Source organism: Centropristis striata, chromosome 2 (genome assembly GCF_030273125.1).
Source record: "Centropristis striata isolate RG_2023a ecotype Rhode Island chromosome 2, C.striata_1.0, whole genome shotgun sequence".
Taxonomy (NCBI): Eukaryota; Metazoa; Chordata; class Actinopteri; order Perciformes; family Serranidae; genus Centropristis; species Centropristis striata.
In genome coordinates, this window is record NC_081518.1 from 22,488,672 (window position 1) to 22,505,472 (window position 16,801).

General features: G+C 36.5%; 2 protein-coding genes across 2 annotated transcripts; both read left to right on the plus strand.

The window, feature by feature from the left end:
• Window positions 1-379: 379 nt before the first annotated feature.
• On the plus strand, window positions 380-5,362 carry foxr1 (forkhead box R1). The gene is made up of 7 exons (XM_059323969.1): window positions 380-659; window positions 1,244-1,336; window positions 1,851-2,074; window positions 3,071-3,139; window positions 3,538-3,665; window positions 4,398-4,630; window positions 5,094-5,362. The coding sequence occupies exons 1-7, from the start codon at window positions 539-541 to the stop codon at window positions 5,120-5,122; spliced, it is 897 nt and encodes a 298-aa protein (XP_059179952.1). The 5' UTR covers window positions 380-538; the 3' UTR covers window positions 5,123-5,362.
• A 145-nt stretch (window positions 5,363-5,507) lies between these two features.
• Window positions 5,508-15,387, plus strand: LOC131958787 (macrophage mannose receptor 1-like). The gene is made up of 8 exons (XM_059323968.1): window positions 5,508-5,733; window positions 6,501-6,700; window positions 7,399-7,439; window positions 7,576-7,731; window positions 8,737-8,958; window positions 10,194-10,423; window positions 12,383-12,684; window positions 15,187-15,387. Exons 4-8 carry the CDS (start codon window positions 7,583-7,585, stop codon window positions 15,370-15,372), a joined length of 1,089 nt encoding a protein of 362 aa, XP_059179951.1. The 5' UTR covers window positions 5,508-5,733; window positions 6,501-6,700; window positions 7,399-7,439; window positions 7,576-7,582; the 3' UTR covers window positions 15,373-15,387.
• The last annotated feature ends 1,414 nt before the right edge of the window (window positions 15,388-16,801 follow it).

Below are 16,801 nucleotides of genomic sequence, written 5' to 3' on the forward strand. Positions count from 1 at the left end.
AATATTTGGATAGACATACTTTATTAAGCAGCATAAGACATGAAAAAAAAAAGATGGTTAAATGGAATTAACATAAAATTAAATTGAATTTTTTTAAAAAAACAAATAAGAAAAAGCTATAGGTATATGTAATAAACACATAATGAGGATAATTTAAAATAAGTGCAAATCTGCAGTAGTGCAAATGAATGTTCTAAGGTATTTCAGTCTGGACCAAAGCTGTCATCACTTGGCCTTCATAGGAATCACTAATCACATGCAGAAGGATGTATTTATTCAAGTAAATTCAATTTAGCGTCATAATGTCAGAATTTATTGTTGCATTTTATCTATGAAACTAACAGATTTTCAAAATAAAAATGTAGCTGTAGGAGCTGAATTGTCCCTGTAACCAGATTGAGCACAGACTGAACTCTTCAGTTTAATTGAGTCCAATCAGTGTGTGCCACTCCAGCTGTGCAGCAGCCTGCAGGCTGCAACCTGCAACTCTCATCAGAGAGCTTCTGAACTGAGCTGAGAGGAGAAAACACATCCAGACATGACGTTACAGCTTAAAACCAGCGATCGCCTCTTTGACCTGCACTGCACTGTGGGCCTGATGGACTGGGACATGGACAAGGAGCTGAAACTGGCCACATCCACTGACCAGTTCTACCACGGTGACTGTTTTTCTTCTGTCTGCAGTGTTCGGCTTCACTGTGGGATAAAGCATGACTCCCATTAGAGTCACACAGTACAGAAAACCACTGAGGACTATCTGTTTTTGGTTAAAAACAGATTAGAGAATCTTTTAAATGTTATAATTATGAACAATCAATGCACACTGTAGGTCAAATAAATGGATTGCAAGTAATAAGCATGGAAATGCAGGGACACTAGGGCAAACTAAAATCTCACTAACTCCCACAAGATTAGGCCTATATATCTTGAAATTTACAGGTGTGGTTGTGGTGATTTGCATAGTCCTGGTATAAAGCACTAAGCACTGGCATAATGCACGTCTGAGTTGATGTTATGCAAATATGAGTTATTCTAGACAAGGACCCAAAGAAACATTTTTGAGTCATGTTTGATTGTAATTGTTTTTGTGTCTGAAGTTGTGTTTTAATCACATGATTTTAAAAAAAAGCAGTTTCCATGTGGGTTTGCCAAAGTTTCCCTCCAAAAGGTTGAAGCACAATAAGTGCAGTTTGCCAGTGTGTAATGTTTGTGTGTCGATGTGTTTATCTACCACTGATGACAGATGAAAAAGTGAATGATCAGTATGTGGTGCAGAGGCCGTCTGCCAGAGCCTCCAGGAGAAAAGATGAATTCACTTTTTACGACAAAATGTCAGGTGAGCTCAGAGAAAACACTCGATTGACCTGGTTGTTCAAACACATCCTGTGTGGTGGAGAAGCTTTAATGCATGATTAACTTTTACACGTTTTTCTTTGTAGTAATTTGCATATCAAACATTCTAAAATCCCATTGAATATCTTAAATTACCCCATGTTACATCAGCGTTTCTCACTGCACTGCATTGTATTTATCTGAGGCACAGGGGATAGTCTGAAACTTTAGGAAATAGGCCTACACTTTTTTTTGTTCTGCTTCAGTTGAGAAAATCCATTTCTGTCTGTTAAATGTGAAACTAAAGCCAGGAGTTTAAGTCATATTTTTGTTGCTATACAAGAACCAAATGAGATGCTGGTAAGTTGAATTATTTATTTTATATGTTTGCTGTTTCTATGCTCAGTCAATCATCTCCTGACTGTAGCCTCATATTTCCCCAATTTGTCAAATTATTCCTTTAACAAATGTGTTAAATTATTTTCCTCTCACAAACCTTTCCCTTTTTAATATCTCAGACACCTTTGTGAAGCCTAACTTGTGGCTGATGGTGAATCCCAACATCGTCTGCCCGCTGCAGTATGGAAAGAACACTGCAGATCTGCAGAGTCGCTTTGAACCTGCGGAGGAAATCCAAACAGTGAAGTCTGCAGAGACCCAACAAAGACTCACCACAGAGCTCCACACGTTCTCCTCCCATGATGCTCCTCTCCAGCAGCAGCTGCACTCCACTGAGGACATGGTACACACACACATCTGCTCTGTTACACAGTAACTGCCTGTATGTGTGTGGTAGCATGCTTTAGATTGCTCTAACATTACAGTTAATAATGTGCAACAGATCTTAGAAGTTCCAGGAGGTGTTTTAGACCTCTAGTCGCACTGAATGGGTCCCTGTTTGGTTTATGTTGTACATAAAGACGTGATGCACATTCCCACCAGTGGTGTTACACTCTTCCACTAATCTACAGGTGATGGTAATGCAGCAATGCTCCAACCATAGACTGTATGGCTCCAACGAAGGCAGGGAAGTGGAGTTCAAGCTCATAAAAATGGACCTTAACAATACCGGATTTAAAATACTTTGCAATAGGGGGAGAAAATGCACTGGACAAATATGTTAGACTTCAAGTATTCACACTATTTAGATTTGTGTTTCGTAAGAAGGAAACTTCTCATGGCTAATCATCTGAAGTGAAACATTTACCCCTGGAATTAACAGATGATCTATATGTGTAAAATTATATGTGTTTATGTTCTTTTACATTTATTTATTATTTGACATTAATGAGCAGCTCAGGGGCTCCACAAGGGACTGTTCTGGCTCCATTCCTGTTCACACTGTACACAGCGGACTTCAAATACAACTCTGAGTCCTGCCACATCCAGAAGTACTCGGACGACACTGCTATTGTGGCGTGTATCAGGAATGGACAGGAATCTGAATATAGGGAACTGATAAAAGCCTTCAGTGACTGGAGTCACAAGAACTATCTCCTACTGAACCCCTCAAAGACTAAGAAAATGATCATAGACTTCCACAGGTTCAAGCCCCCCCTTCAGCCAGTGAATACCTGTGGGGTGGACATGGAGGTGGTGCCAAGTTCTAAGTATCTAGGTGTATATCTATATGTATCAGACCTACTTTTAAAAATCCATCAGAATATTTCTATAGGATTCAGTGCTCTGATTTTAACACTTGTGTGATGACTGTTATCTCCCCCTCTTTGACTCTTAGATCAAGACTGAAGACATTTCCTGTCAACCAGCCAAGAACAAACGCAAGGGAAGAGCCACCAAGGCCAGGGTGAGAACACTGACCCTGGACCTGATCAGGTTCCTCCACAGGGATGTATGAAGCTCTGCAAGCACCTCTTTTAAGGCAGCTGTAACCAAACAAGTTTGGGCTCGCTGAACAAGCGTCTGTATGTGAAGAGTTGGGAGTGAGAATGGGGTTGGGAAGCAAAGATCTTTTTCAGAGTTAGACTTCATACCTAATGATGCTTCTTTCCACTTTGATTGGTTGCTTATTTATTTTGTTTTCAATAAAATGCTAAGCTTTAAAACCAAGCGTTTTGGTTCTAAACATCACAAGTTAAAACTAAAGTTTGCTTTGGTTGCATCTGGGTTCTCTGGAAATGTTTTCATGCAGAAGCAGAATCAGTGGAATTAATGCACTTAAAATTGGTTCCTTTCTACCTCCAGGACAATAAGGCCCTGAAGCCTGGCTGCTGGCCCCGTCCACCTGTCAACTACTGCATCCTCATCGCCTTGGCACTGAAGAGCAGCCTCAGTGGGAGCCTCAAAGTCCAGCAGATTTACAACTTCACCAGGTCAGAGTTTGATAGTTTGGTAAAGCACACACAGACAGAGGTCACATCCCATGAGATTATACACACTGTAACATACTGCTGTAAGAAAACAGCCAAATTGTGACAGTAACATGCTGTTTCCCATTAAAAAAGGTATTATACTGTAGAAAACAATGCATTCTGGGCAATATTTGTTGGTAGCTTGCTCTTTCCCATAAAATATATGAAATAGATATATTTTCTATGTCTCTTCTTCTCCACATTTTTAATGGCTGCATTTTACTTAACTAAGTCATTCAGTATATGGTATATTAAAACTACTGAGGTTACAGTGAAGACAGCGCTTAATTCGTAGTAATTGGCTTTCAGACAGTAATCTGCTCTATTTACAAAAAATGACATTGATTGTATACTGCAACAATATTGCAACTAGCTTCAGCACCATACTGTGTTTTAGTCTACTGTAAAAATCAATGAAATGCAGGATTTTACTGTAATTCAGTATGTGGTTTTATCACAGTACCATACTGTAAAGTAGATAACAGTAAGGGAACTATAAAACTAACAGTAGAATGCTGGCAACCCAGCTGCCAGTATTTTACTGTTAATTTGCAAGACTATTGTTTACACTGCATCATGCATTCTGTTGACTAACTTGAGGCATCTAATCAGGCATTTTTGAAGTTGGTAAAGTTGCATTTGCCTCTTTCTGAGTCGCTCATGTCTCCTACATTCCTCCCTGTCCTTTCCCAGAGAGCACTTCCCCTTCTTTCAGACGGCTCCAGACGGCTGGAAGAACACCATCCGACACAACCTCTGCTTCAACAACAGCTTCCGCAAAACCTTCAACCAGCTGTGCAGAGACGGCAAGAGGAAGTCCTGTCTGTGGCATCTGACTCTGGACGGCCACCGCCGGCTGAAGGACGAGATCCAGACGCTGTCAGAAGAATCCTTAAAGCAGCTGCAGAGGAGCATGTCCCGCCCAGGTGAGCGTGATTACACACTAGTCTGAGGGAATTAATGCAACATCTGAAACCTTCCTACTGAGCAGACAAACCACATCAACCTGGAGCTTTAGATCTAATTGCAACAGTACACTATTAGCCTGTATTTCAGGGAATTTTAGTGATTAGATGTATTGTAAATATTTGACATTGGGGATTTCTGCAGCAGCAACACATTTAAAAGGAAAACGAAGCACTGTGCAAACTGTGAGGGAGTTAATCTGTAAACATTTTAGTTGCAATGCTGTAAATCTCAGTCAATCTCAGATTTCATTAGATTATATTTTATTGGTCCCACAATGGGTTAGAAGCAAAAGGTGTAAATATAAATTACAGAAAAAAAATAAAAAGACAACAAACGGACAGAAATGTCCGTAAACACAAGCAATAAACACAGACCAATAAGTGCAATATGTATTCCTAATGACTTCTCTTTTTGTTTCAGATGTAATCCAGAGTTTATTTGAAATATGACTGCAGGCGTAAAAAAAAAAAAAAAAAAAAAGGTATCCTGGTCAAAATCACTGCATAATAAAACTTTGTGTGCAGTCGTTTTCTTCTGTTATGCTGAATATTATTTATGAATGTTTCTGTTTATTTTTTTGTAAATATTTGAAGAAACTTTTTATTTATTTATTACAATAACAAAGTGCAGTCCTGTGAAGATATTTGCACAAAGTTCTCAGTTAAATTAAATATTGTGGATACGATCAAGTCTGATAGTCTGGTCAAATTTTATATGATGTGAGAGTCAAGTTGTTTTGGGGTTTTTTTCAACAACCATTTGTCTATCACCTTTATGTACTACATATCACGGTTAAAAAAATGCATGTTTTATTATGTTATAATGCTTTGGTTAATGTACAATAAGGTGAAGACACAAAACGACTGGGATGGGGAACATAATTAAGGTTTCAGGACCTTTTTCATCGTGTTTACAATAATAAACATTTGGCTAAAGATGATCGCAGAAATGGTTTAAAGAGATCAACCTTACAATATAAACGACACAAACTTCCTCCTTTGCTCCTGTCACAATTTCCACGGCCACCAGAGGGCGCTGTCACTTTCAACATGTCGTTTAGGTGAGTAATCTTTCTTTTTTTCCCCACCAAGTCTGTTTTGTTTTAGGCTAAAAAGATAGATAACTAAGTTTGCACAATTATCAAGAAGTACAAAAAAAACGGAAAACGGTATGTGTTAAAAATAACAAAACAGAACCGATTAGACAGCAGCAACACATTACAGCTGAACAATGGAGAGTTTTTAGGCTTTGCAACACTGATATTATAGTTTTACATTTTTCTCACTGTGGCCTTGTATTTCACTGCAACATGCAAGTCCTGCACAAATTAACAACTCAATATGTTTCGTGCAATATAAGACTTTTTAATATTGTAATAAAATAGAATTTGTATATACAACACTTTTCCAACAGTCAAGAATATGGTGGTTAAAAAAATAAATAAAAAAAACTTGCTCCACGTACTATTTATATTGGACTACTTGCATTTTTAAAACCTGTCCCCTCCCCTCGGCTCTGTGTAAACAGCCTGAAGTTCTGTCTAATTTTCAGTTAATATTTGTCACGTGACCATTCACCACGCAATTTTCAGCTTCTTGATCCCTGTCTGCTAAACTCACCTCAACTAGAAATGAGTCAGTCATGAATATGTTTTAGTTGGATATTTCGTGCACTGATTTAGAGCAGTGACAGTGGATTTGTCCTGATGTGACTCTGAGCAGCACAGTGACGCAGCAGTTTCATTTGCCTGCTCCCTGTCGCTCCTGAGTACAATATAAACTGTATTTTTAAGCTCTGTAGGTAAATCTTTGCTTTATTTGCCAACAGTCAAATGGTTTCTTGAGAGGCAGCAACAGGGAGCTGATGTTGACTTAAGTGTGTCTGCTAGTCAAATGATACGTATGAGATACACAAAACTCTGAGCAGTGAGAAGTTCAGCTGGATGCTGGAGGCCCATCGAGCAGCAGTGGGTGGTTGTCGCTGACGACGACGGAGCAGAAGAAACAGCAGAACGAGCATCAGGACAGGTAACGACACATTATCTGCTGAGCTGATGATTGTTAGTGGCTGAGATAATTTGTGACTTTTAGTGTTTTTTATGGTCTTTTAAAATCAATGAGCCTTTTGTTTTTAGTAAGATCATAATATTAAAAAAATAGACAGTGGACTTTTAAGGGATACTGCTGTGGACGGCAATGGTGTTTTAATTATCTTTTAAAAAATCCCTTAAATAATTAAACGACCTAAAGTGTACAGTTTACTTAGAATATTTTCACAGATTTACCTTACAGTTCTCTGTATAAAAAAATAATTTTCCAGAAATTGATTATTATTTTACGGGGTTTTTCTAATTTATTTTTAATACATATATATTAAGCACAAATGCCATGAAAAAAGTAAATCATTTTTATGACAAATATTAGCCATAAAATGAATGCTAAAATGGGTTGGCCTTTAGAATGTAAAAACAAAATGTGTAAAACCATTTAAAAAGGTTTTTTTTTTTAAAAAGACATTTGATGAAAACATACATTTTTACATCTTTAAGCTTACTGTCTTGTGTTCTGTGAGTTAAAACTTCCGTTTCCCGTCCAGTTAAGGTAAAGCGGAGAAAATGTTCCAAAAATAGTTTAAATTTTATGTCATGTAGCTTTTTTTAAAGAGACTTAAAATATGTTAACCTGCTGCCCCCGTCCATAACAGAAAATTGTTTTTCTCCTGTCAGCTTTTCCAAACTGAGAGCCTTTCGACGGCCATCTACTGCAGGTAATTCACTGACTGTGGACACGTACCTCATACTAACCCAATAAATTATCCCTTTAATCTGCCTGAAATATCCAGAGATCCATTCCTGCATTCATCTGCTGTGTAAGTATTCAATATGATGCTCTGTGTTGAGCAGAATACTGATGAAGATGAAGAGCAGCCTTTCAGGAGTCCTCCTTGTCCTGCTCCTCGGCGGTGCCTGTGTGTCTGGACTGGGATCAGTGGTGCAGAGATATTATAACTACATCCATAGTCATGTCACCTGGCATTACGCTCAAAATTACTGCAAGAGGTGAGGCTTTATTTTTATTCATATCATCAGGTTGTAGTCGGTGTTTATACAAAGTGAAACTAGAGTGAAAATGGGGATAATATCGATAAGATAGCTAAGTAGATAAACTTGCCTCATTGCCTCAACAGATAAGTTCAGTTGTTAAAACAATCTTTTCTTCTGCCGTTTCAGGGCGTTTGTTGCTCTTTTTACATTTCACTCACTGAGACCTTTTATTTCACTGCAATATATATAAAATATATATGTCTTGCAGCTCTATGGAATCGGCACAATCGAGGCTGGAAGTGGGAACAACTCAAACATGTCTTTGTTGTGCAATATAAATAAATTTGACCTTGACCTCACTTCAATACAATAATTGTAATCACTTCCCGTCGTCAAACCAACGATTTGTCCAAAACTTTGTTTTCAGGCCAAATCTCTGTTAAACTAATGATGTGTCTGTCAGCCTCAGCTCTACACTGTAAAAAAAAAAAAAAATACTGTTTATTACACTATTTTTATTGTTTTTTCTACATTAAGTGCAAATGCCATGAAAAAAGGTTAATCATTTTTATTATAAATATTAACCATAAAATGAAAGTAGAAATCTGTGAATTAATATAATGGGATATTATAGATTTTTAAAAATTAATTAAAAAATGCTGTATTATTCAATTGCTAAATGGCCTTGAATGTTAAATTACAGTGAATTCTGTGTAAAATATTTAAACAATCCACATTATAAAACTTTAATATTGAGTAAAAAAAAAAGTTTAAAAAAAAATATTTAAAAAATACTTTTTTTTTTTTTTTACAAACAACACAAGTTATTCAAATATATACTTTAGATTATCCATATCTTTAAAGGAATTATCTGTAAAATACTGTTGACTGTTACTTGGTGGTATCTGTTTGGCATCTCTTGCTGCCATACTTTTTAACAGTTTTTATGTTATTTTTTCTTTGTACAGTGTACTTGCATGTGACAACAGCTTTTTGTTGGTGTTTTTTCGGCCAAAATAGCTCAACTTACTACGTTGACTTGGCCACTATCTTTGGGCAGTCAGATGAAGACAAAATCACCATGACGCAATACCATGCATGGATCGGCCTGTACAAGTTAACTGAGGACCTCAACTGGGCTTGGTCTGACGGACAGTCCTACAGCTACTCCGAAGCCAGGTGGCAAGAATCACAGCCACACTCGAATAGTGACTGTGCTACTGTCTATTACCCCTACCAAAGGTAATGGGAGGTTATTCTGGCACTGTTTTAAATACTTAAACATGGTATTTGCATGTAAAAGAATGTCATGATTTTTTTCTGCTGTTATTGTTATTGTAGTCAGTGGTGGAAGAAGTATTCAGATCCCTTACTTCAGTAAACGTTCTTATACCACACAGTGAAATTACTCCAGTAAGTTTTGAAAACAGGACTTTTAATTGTAGTGAAGTAAAAGTACAAAAGTATCAGAAAATGTACTTAAAGTATCAAAAGTAAACATACTCGTAATGCGGAATGGATCCACTAAGATTGTTTCACATACAGTCATGGAAAAAAATATATTAGACCTTGTTTTCTCTTTACTTTCTTGGTAATTTAATGCCTGGTACAACTAAAGGAACATGTTTGTACAAATATAATGATAACAACAAAAATAGCTCATAAGAGTTTAATTTAAGAGCTGATATGTAGACATTTTTCATGTTTTGTTTTTTTAGAATGATTTTGGTTATAATCAAGAAAACCATGGAAAATGTCTAGATATCAGCTCTTAAATTTAACTCTTATCAGCTATTTTTGTTTTCATTATATTTGTCCAAACAAATGTACCAGGCATTGAAATAAACAATAAATTGAAGAAAACAATGGTCTAATATTTTTTTCCATGACTGTGTACTAAATGCATTGTATTAATATCTTTTGATGCATTTAAGGAGCGTTTTAATAAAGATAGGGCTCATTTTAACTACTTAACTGTTATGAAGTTTAATTTGGAAAAAAAAATCATTTTAAATGTATCATGTTTTTATTTTAAATCTCGACCTAACACGTAGCTAAAGCTATCGGCTAAATGTAGTGGAGTAGACGTATAAAGGTACATAAAATAGAAATACCCAAGTACAAATTTGAGGTATTTGTACTTTACTTGAGTAAATGTACTTAGTTACTTTCCACATCTGGTGGCAGAGGAGGTGTGAGCCCTGATTTAAGTCTTAATAGGCTGATTTTTATGCAGAAATTAATTCATAAAAACTTATGGCTGCTAAGTTAACTTGCAAAAACAGATAAAAGCCATTTAACTAATAACATTAAACCAAGACACAGTTTAATTGCTGTTCCTTTGAGTGCACAATAAAACCTGAAGTGTGATTTGATTTGCAGGATGCTCAGCAATAGTGCAAACTTTTTGTAAAATTATGATTCATGCATCAAATTCTTCCTAGTGAAAATGTTGTTTTTGACATTTCTCTTAAAAGGACTTATGGCCAGGGTTGTGGAGCATATTTCTTCTTCTTTTGTCACGACAAAAAAAAAAAGCATAATGACTACAAATTCATACCAAAGTCAAAGACCTGGTCTGAAGCCCAGCAGTACTGCAGGGAACACAGTGACTACGATGATCTGGCATCTTTCCGGGACTACGAAAATGCACCTAAAATTGTTGTGGAGCAGAACTTTCCTGTCTGGACTGGACTGCACAGAGACGGTAAACACAAACACACTTACAACCATGAACTGTACATATTCAGTCCATTAAGTTATTTTCTAAGATGGCACCAAGTCCTACAGGCGGGATTGAACAGTATGTTGTTTTTTGAAAGCTTGCCAAAAAAACCCAATTTATCGTTGAAAGAATCAGAATCGCCTTTGTCATTGCAGTAAGAGTAACAAGTACTAGGACAATGAAATTAGCCATCAACCTGTCCAAACATATACTTAACATACACACAATATGACAAAGGGGTGGACAGGGCAGGGAGACTGATGAAAGAAAGAAATACAGCATAAAGTGAGGAGAGGAGAGGGAAAGAAAGAAAAAAAAAAAATAAAAAAAAAAAACCTCGGCAACATAAGCACATACTCAATACACTTTAGGACATGAACAGACTTATGACTTGCCACAGGGGAGAGCCAGCATAGTCAAGCAGCCATCCAGTTGTGCTGTAAACTGTAAAAACAGGCATTATCGTCAGAATTTGAACTTTCCGATGGTCCTTGAAAGGATCTTAGGTTATGAAAAGGTAACCAAAACAAAGCTTAAAAATGTGATATTTCTTATTTAAAACATGTCCAAAAATGAAGCGTTTGCATTAACCACATCCTATTAAAAACAATAAAGTCTGCTACTCAGCGACACTGTGAAGACATGATTGATTCTGCTGAGACCAACGGTCACGTGACAAATATTCACTGAAAATCTGTTTACACAGAGCAGAGAGGAGAAGACAGGAGAGGCTGTTTACACAGAGCCGGGAGGAGAGGACAGGAGAGGTGGTTTACACAGAGCCGAGAGGAGAGGACAGGAGAGGTGGTTTACACAGAGCCGAGAGGAGAGGACAGGAGAGGTGGTTTACACAGAGCCGAGAGGAAAGGAGAGGCTGGAACAGGACAATACTTCAATATGTAGAGATGGCTTTTATTTTACGACATTCATGACACTTGTGGGCACTGTGGGAAAAGTGTGTATAAATTTGCTTTTATTATATTGTAATAATTTATCAACTTTTTCACTTGCAACTTTTTTTATGATGCCTGTCATTCTTACTGTGTTATTCTGCACAAAGACATGTTCGAGTTGTTCCCACTTCTAGCCATGAATGTGCTGATTCCATAGAGCTGCAGGACTTATAGATTTTATATATTGAAATACAAGGACAAAGTGAGTAAAAAAAAAAAGCCCTGAAACAGCTTGTTGGGGTCCAACATTTGTTTTGTCAAGCTCACAGTCTCTCAGGCGCCTCACTTTATGATTTTCTGTAGCTTTGAGACAATAACACACCCTCGTCAGGCAGAATATGACAAAACACTGACTGTGAGGATTTTGAGACATGCACATAATTTAAGAGATTTAAATTAGGATATTTTAAAGCATGTGATATTATTTAGTTTTTTTCTGTTAGAATATGTTTTCACAGATATGACTTCTTTTTGTTACTTAAATCATGCAAATCCCTCGTTCAGTTGCAGTAACTGTAATTCAAACCTTTCGAGTTTTGATTCCTTTTTGCAAAATGTTATGTCAGTTTCTCCACTAGTGCTGAAAACCTCTATGATGCATTACTCACAAGCTGAGTGCAATTGCCATTTTAACCGCCGTCACAATTACAGTCCCTGACACCTCAGCTCGTTAAGAACACTGAGCATATACGACACCCTATGAACTGTGTGGACAGAGTGGACAGAGGAGTTGGTGGTGATAATTAACTAATTCTCTCAATAAGCTTATTTTCTTTATTCTATTATCTACGTATTTACCTTGTTGTTTATTCCAAGTTTCCATCCAGTTACTCACATTTAAACATGACACCAAATATGACAAGGCAAATGCAATAAAGTCTAACAAGTAATGAAAAATACATTTCAACTCACATCTTGAGCCATAAAGCTGATGGCTGGATGGATTGTTGACTTTCTGACAAACACTTGTGTTGCATGTTTTCTGCAGGAGGAACATTTAGGTGGAGCACGATGGAATCAGACTACACAAACTGGGCAAACGGTGAGCCAAGGGGCGACGGCGACTGTGTCTCCATCTACTCTACGAGCAAAGAGTTGGCTACCCAAGACTGCTCCGCCCGCCTCCCCTACGTTTGCTTCAGGCACAATGTGATCCTGGTGAAGGAGAACAAGACGTGGGAGGAGGCACTGGAGCACTGCCGAGCCCTTGGCCGCGACCTGCTCAGCGTGCAGCCTGAGGAAGACCACGACTTTGTGATGGTTATGGTCATGCAGGCCGAGACTGACGAGGTGGGTTATTCTTCAGTGACGTGTGAGGAATTTTAGGCGCCAAAGGAATGAGTTCTTAAACCCGGAAGTAGGTTAGCATGTTACTCCCCCCTGGGGTCTAAAGCCCTTTACATACTCCACAAGAACAGAGAAAGTTGTTCTTGTTCTCGAGGTGGCAAGAACAGTAAAAAAAGTTATTTCTGGCCAGGACATTTCATACTTAATAAGAATTGAGAAAATCATCTTCTCACTCACATTGATCTGCTAAAGCTGTCAGAGTTATAGTTTGGGGCGTAGGACGCACAGATGATCCACTAACACGCACCCACAGCCTCATAGACCGCCATGTTAAAAAGGAGGGAAAATTTCTGGAGGAAAGCAGAGGTAGCAGTTTCTTCTGATTGCTCATTTCTTTTCTTTTTTTTAACAAAACACATATGTAGATGTTCAGGAAGAAGTCAGGTGAGGTCGGTTCAATGATAGGAGCTACGGTTTGGCCAAAAATGCTATATTTTTGAGGGGCACTTTCAGCTGTTTATCTATCTGTTTAAAATTTTCAGTCTGTTCATCTCACTTCAGTCTTTTTATTTCTCCACAATGAGAGTCAAACCCACAGACTGACAAAGTATTCAGTCAAACTGAACTCAACTGATATCAAACATATGGACAACAACAACTGCAGCATTTTATCAAACTTTAAAAAACTTAAAGCTTCACTGCTCTGAATTTTTATGAAAAATATTTAAAAATAAAGTGCAGTAAGTAACTTTGCAGTGTTATTTCACATGGTGCCTATAGATTCCTTTGATCTTCTAGTTTCATATGATACCAGGATCTCCAGTATGTTCCTTAAAGTGAGCCCTTCACTTTACTTCCTGTCCAGTATACGGTAACGTTATTTTCGCCTCCAGTGATCTCTGACAGCTTCTTATCATTAAGTTTGTTGGTTTTTACAGTTGGCTTTAAACCTATTTAATAATGTCATTGAACATTAAAAAAAAAAAAAATGTCAATAGCCTAGTCACCTCTGTCTTAAAATACTGACATTAGCCAGTCAGACAAAACTAAGTAAAACATGGTCAGGTTTAAGAGGAGTGTGTTTCACTCTACAGAGTTTAGCTCACAAAAAGTGTTAAACAAACAAGAATAGGTTTTATATTTGAGATTCTTCACAGTAGCCTTTAACCTTTTTGCTTTGATGGTCTCAAACACATTCAGAAGGCAACAAATCCACATTAAGTCTTGATGAGACGCACCTGTTAACTGAAAACCATCCAGGTGAGCACCTCAAGAATCTTAAATCTGAAACATATTCTGGTTTGTTTAACACTTATTTTTTTACATATTTTTCCTACGTAATTCCATATGTGTTCTTTCATGTGTTGTAATGTCTTTAATATTAATCTACAATGTTGAAAAAAATAAAAATTAAAGAAACTATTGAAGAGAAGGTGTGTCCAAACTTTTGACTGGTAGGCTACTACAGTGCTTAACAAATGTATTCGACCAGCGGTTTATGTCCTAAATTAACATCTTTAGTTATTACCAAAATCATGTTTTATGTTTCTGTAATGGTTAATATACCAGTATGTAGAAGCTCTTTAATCGAAAGGTTATTTTTAATGCTAAAATATAATTATTATTGTTATCCATGAATTTTCAAATTAATGTTTTACAAAAAAAACTGTAAAAATAGTAAAGCACATTAATATTTCTTGATTAAGATGTAAAATTATAGTTATTTACTTGCATTCCTGAACAGAAAAGAATAAAAAAAATTAGTTGGTTGAATGTTCTGGTTGATTCATTTCTGACTTTGGCTCAAAACTGGGTTTAAAAAGGTGGATTCAGTTTATTTGTCAAATAAATAACATTTTAGTTTTAAATCAAGCTTTTGAAAGATTTCTAAAATATTAGTTTTCTTGTTTTTATGATAGGTGGTCTAATAAATATGTTAAGCACTGTATATGTTTTACATCTATCTGTGATTGTAATTAGGATATGCTGATTTAAAACACTTAGATAAAGATCACAAAGATAATTATAGATGTTGAGTAGTTGTAATAAAGTTACAGATATCTATAGTGAGAAATAAATTATAGATAGTCTCATATTAATCCCCACTAACAGCCTGCTTTTTATTTTCTGATCCTGATGATCACATGTACTATAATTACTGATTACTGAACTCTGAGACGATGACCATTATCAAAGCTTCTCATGCAGCATAAACGCCAAAAACTCCTTTTCTCCTCTTTGCTCCTGTGCTGCAGCTGCTCATTAGCATCTCTCGTTCCCAGAGAGACGGCCCATAAACTTTAAACACTGAGATGACATCATGCACATGAAAATAGCTCTCCTCGGCTCTCGGAATGTACAAATATTAAAGCGTAATGGTTTGAAAATTGACAATACAGAGAGTTATAATTGAGCTTGTTTGCAGGTTTTCTAGATGCCTGTTTTGTAATGATGGAGGTCTCTGTGGCAGCAGGTGGAGCTTCATTAGATGTTTCCTCTCTGCAGATGTGGACAGGCCTGCGTTTCCTGGGCGATCAGTGGCTGTGGGTGAACAGGGCCCCTCTGTCGCACACGGACCTGCCCCCCTGCCCCCCCGAGAGGCAGCGCTGTGGGGTCTTAAACAAGAACAGCACAGGCAGCGTGGAGACGTTGGACTGCACAGAGAGGAGGAACTTCCTGTGTTACACATGAGGGAGACGATACAGTCATGGAAAAAAAAAATTAGACAATTTTTTTCTTAAATTTCTTGTTCATTGTAATGCCTGGTACAACTAAAGGTACATTTATTACAGAGCCATAATGATAACAACAAAAATAGCTGATAAGAGTTTAATTTAAGAGCTGATATCTAGACATTTTCCATGGTTTTCTTTAACGATTTTGGTTATTATCAAGAAAAAACCATGGGAAAAATGTCTAGATATCAGCTCTTAAATTAAACTCTTATCAGCTATTTTTCTTATCATTATATGTGTCCAAACAAATGTTCCTTTAGTTGTACCAGGCATTAAAATGAACAAGAAAAATGAAGAAAACGAGGGTGGTCTAATAATTTTTCCATGACAGTAGATTAGACGGCTGAGTTCAGTTTGAATACATTAATGAAATATGCATCTTAGTCAGTGTTGGAATGTAACTAAGTTAATTTACTCAAGAACTGTACTCAAGTACAATTTGGTTACTTGTACTTTACTTGAGTATTTCTATTCATGTAACTTTATACAGGTGCATCTCAATAAATTAGAATATCATAGAAAAGTTTGTTTATATCAGTAATTCAATCCAAAAAGTGGAAATAACACATTAAATAGATTCATTACATACAGAATGAAACATTTCATGTCTTAATGTATTTAATTTCTTTGAATTATAATATTCATGGCTTACATTTCATGAAGACCTAAAATTCAGTGTCTCAAAAAATGTTGATATTACAAAACCAATTTTAAAGTGTTTAATATGGAAATGTTGTCCTCTGAAAAGTATGTCCATCTATATGACTCAATATAGACTCACTTAAACCCTTTTAACAGTTTATTAAGTAGTTAAAATGAGCTCTAGCTTGAGAAAATTAAAATGCTGCTTTCATAAATGTGTCAATAATAATAATAATAATCCAGTAACATATTTGTAATGTATAAAACAATCTGAGTGGGTCCATTCTGGATAACAAGTCATTTTACTTTTAATACTTTAAGTTTTCTGATACTTTTGTACTTTAACTTCAGTAAGTTTTGAATGTAGAACTTTTACTTGTGAAGTACTGTTACTCAAGTAAGGGATCTGAATACTTTTTTCACCTTTGATCTTACTAAGGAAACTTCAACTTTATCTGCAAACTTCAACAAATCTTCAAAGTCTTCTCTATATTAAATAAGCTCTTCTCTTGGAGACTCATGTATCAGCTCTAAGACTGTTATTAAAACAACTGATAAACTGCCATCTAGTCTCTTGTATCATTCATTACAAACATCCTCTAAAAAACTACATTTTTTTTGGTACTTGCTGTTACTTTCCTATTTCCCAATTAATTCCCAAATGATTCACTGATTTTGTGATTGTTTGATGATGCTGCTAACAATGAAAATACAAAACACATTTCCATTAAGGCCTGATAAAA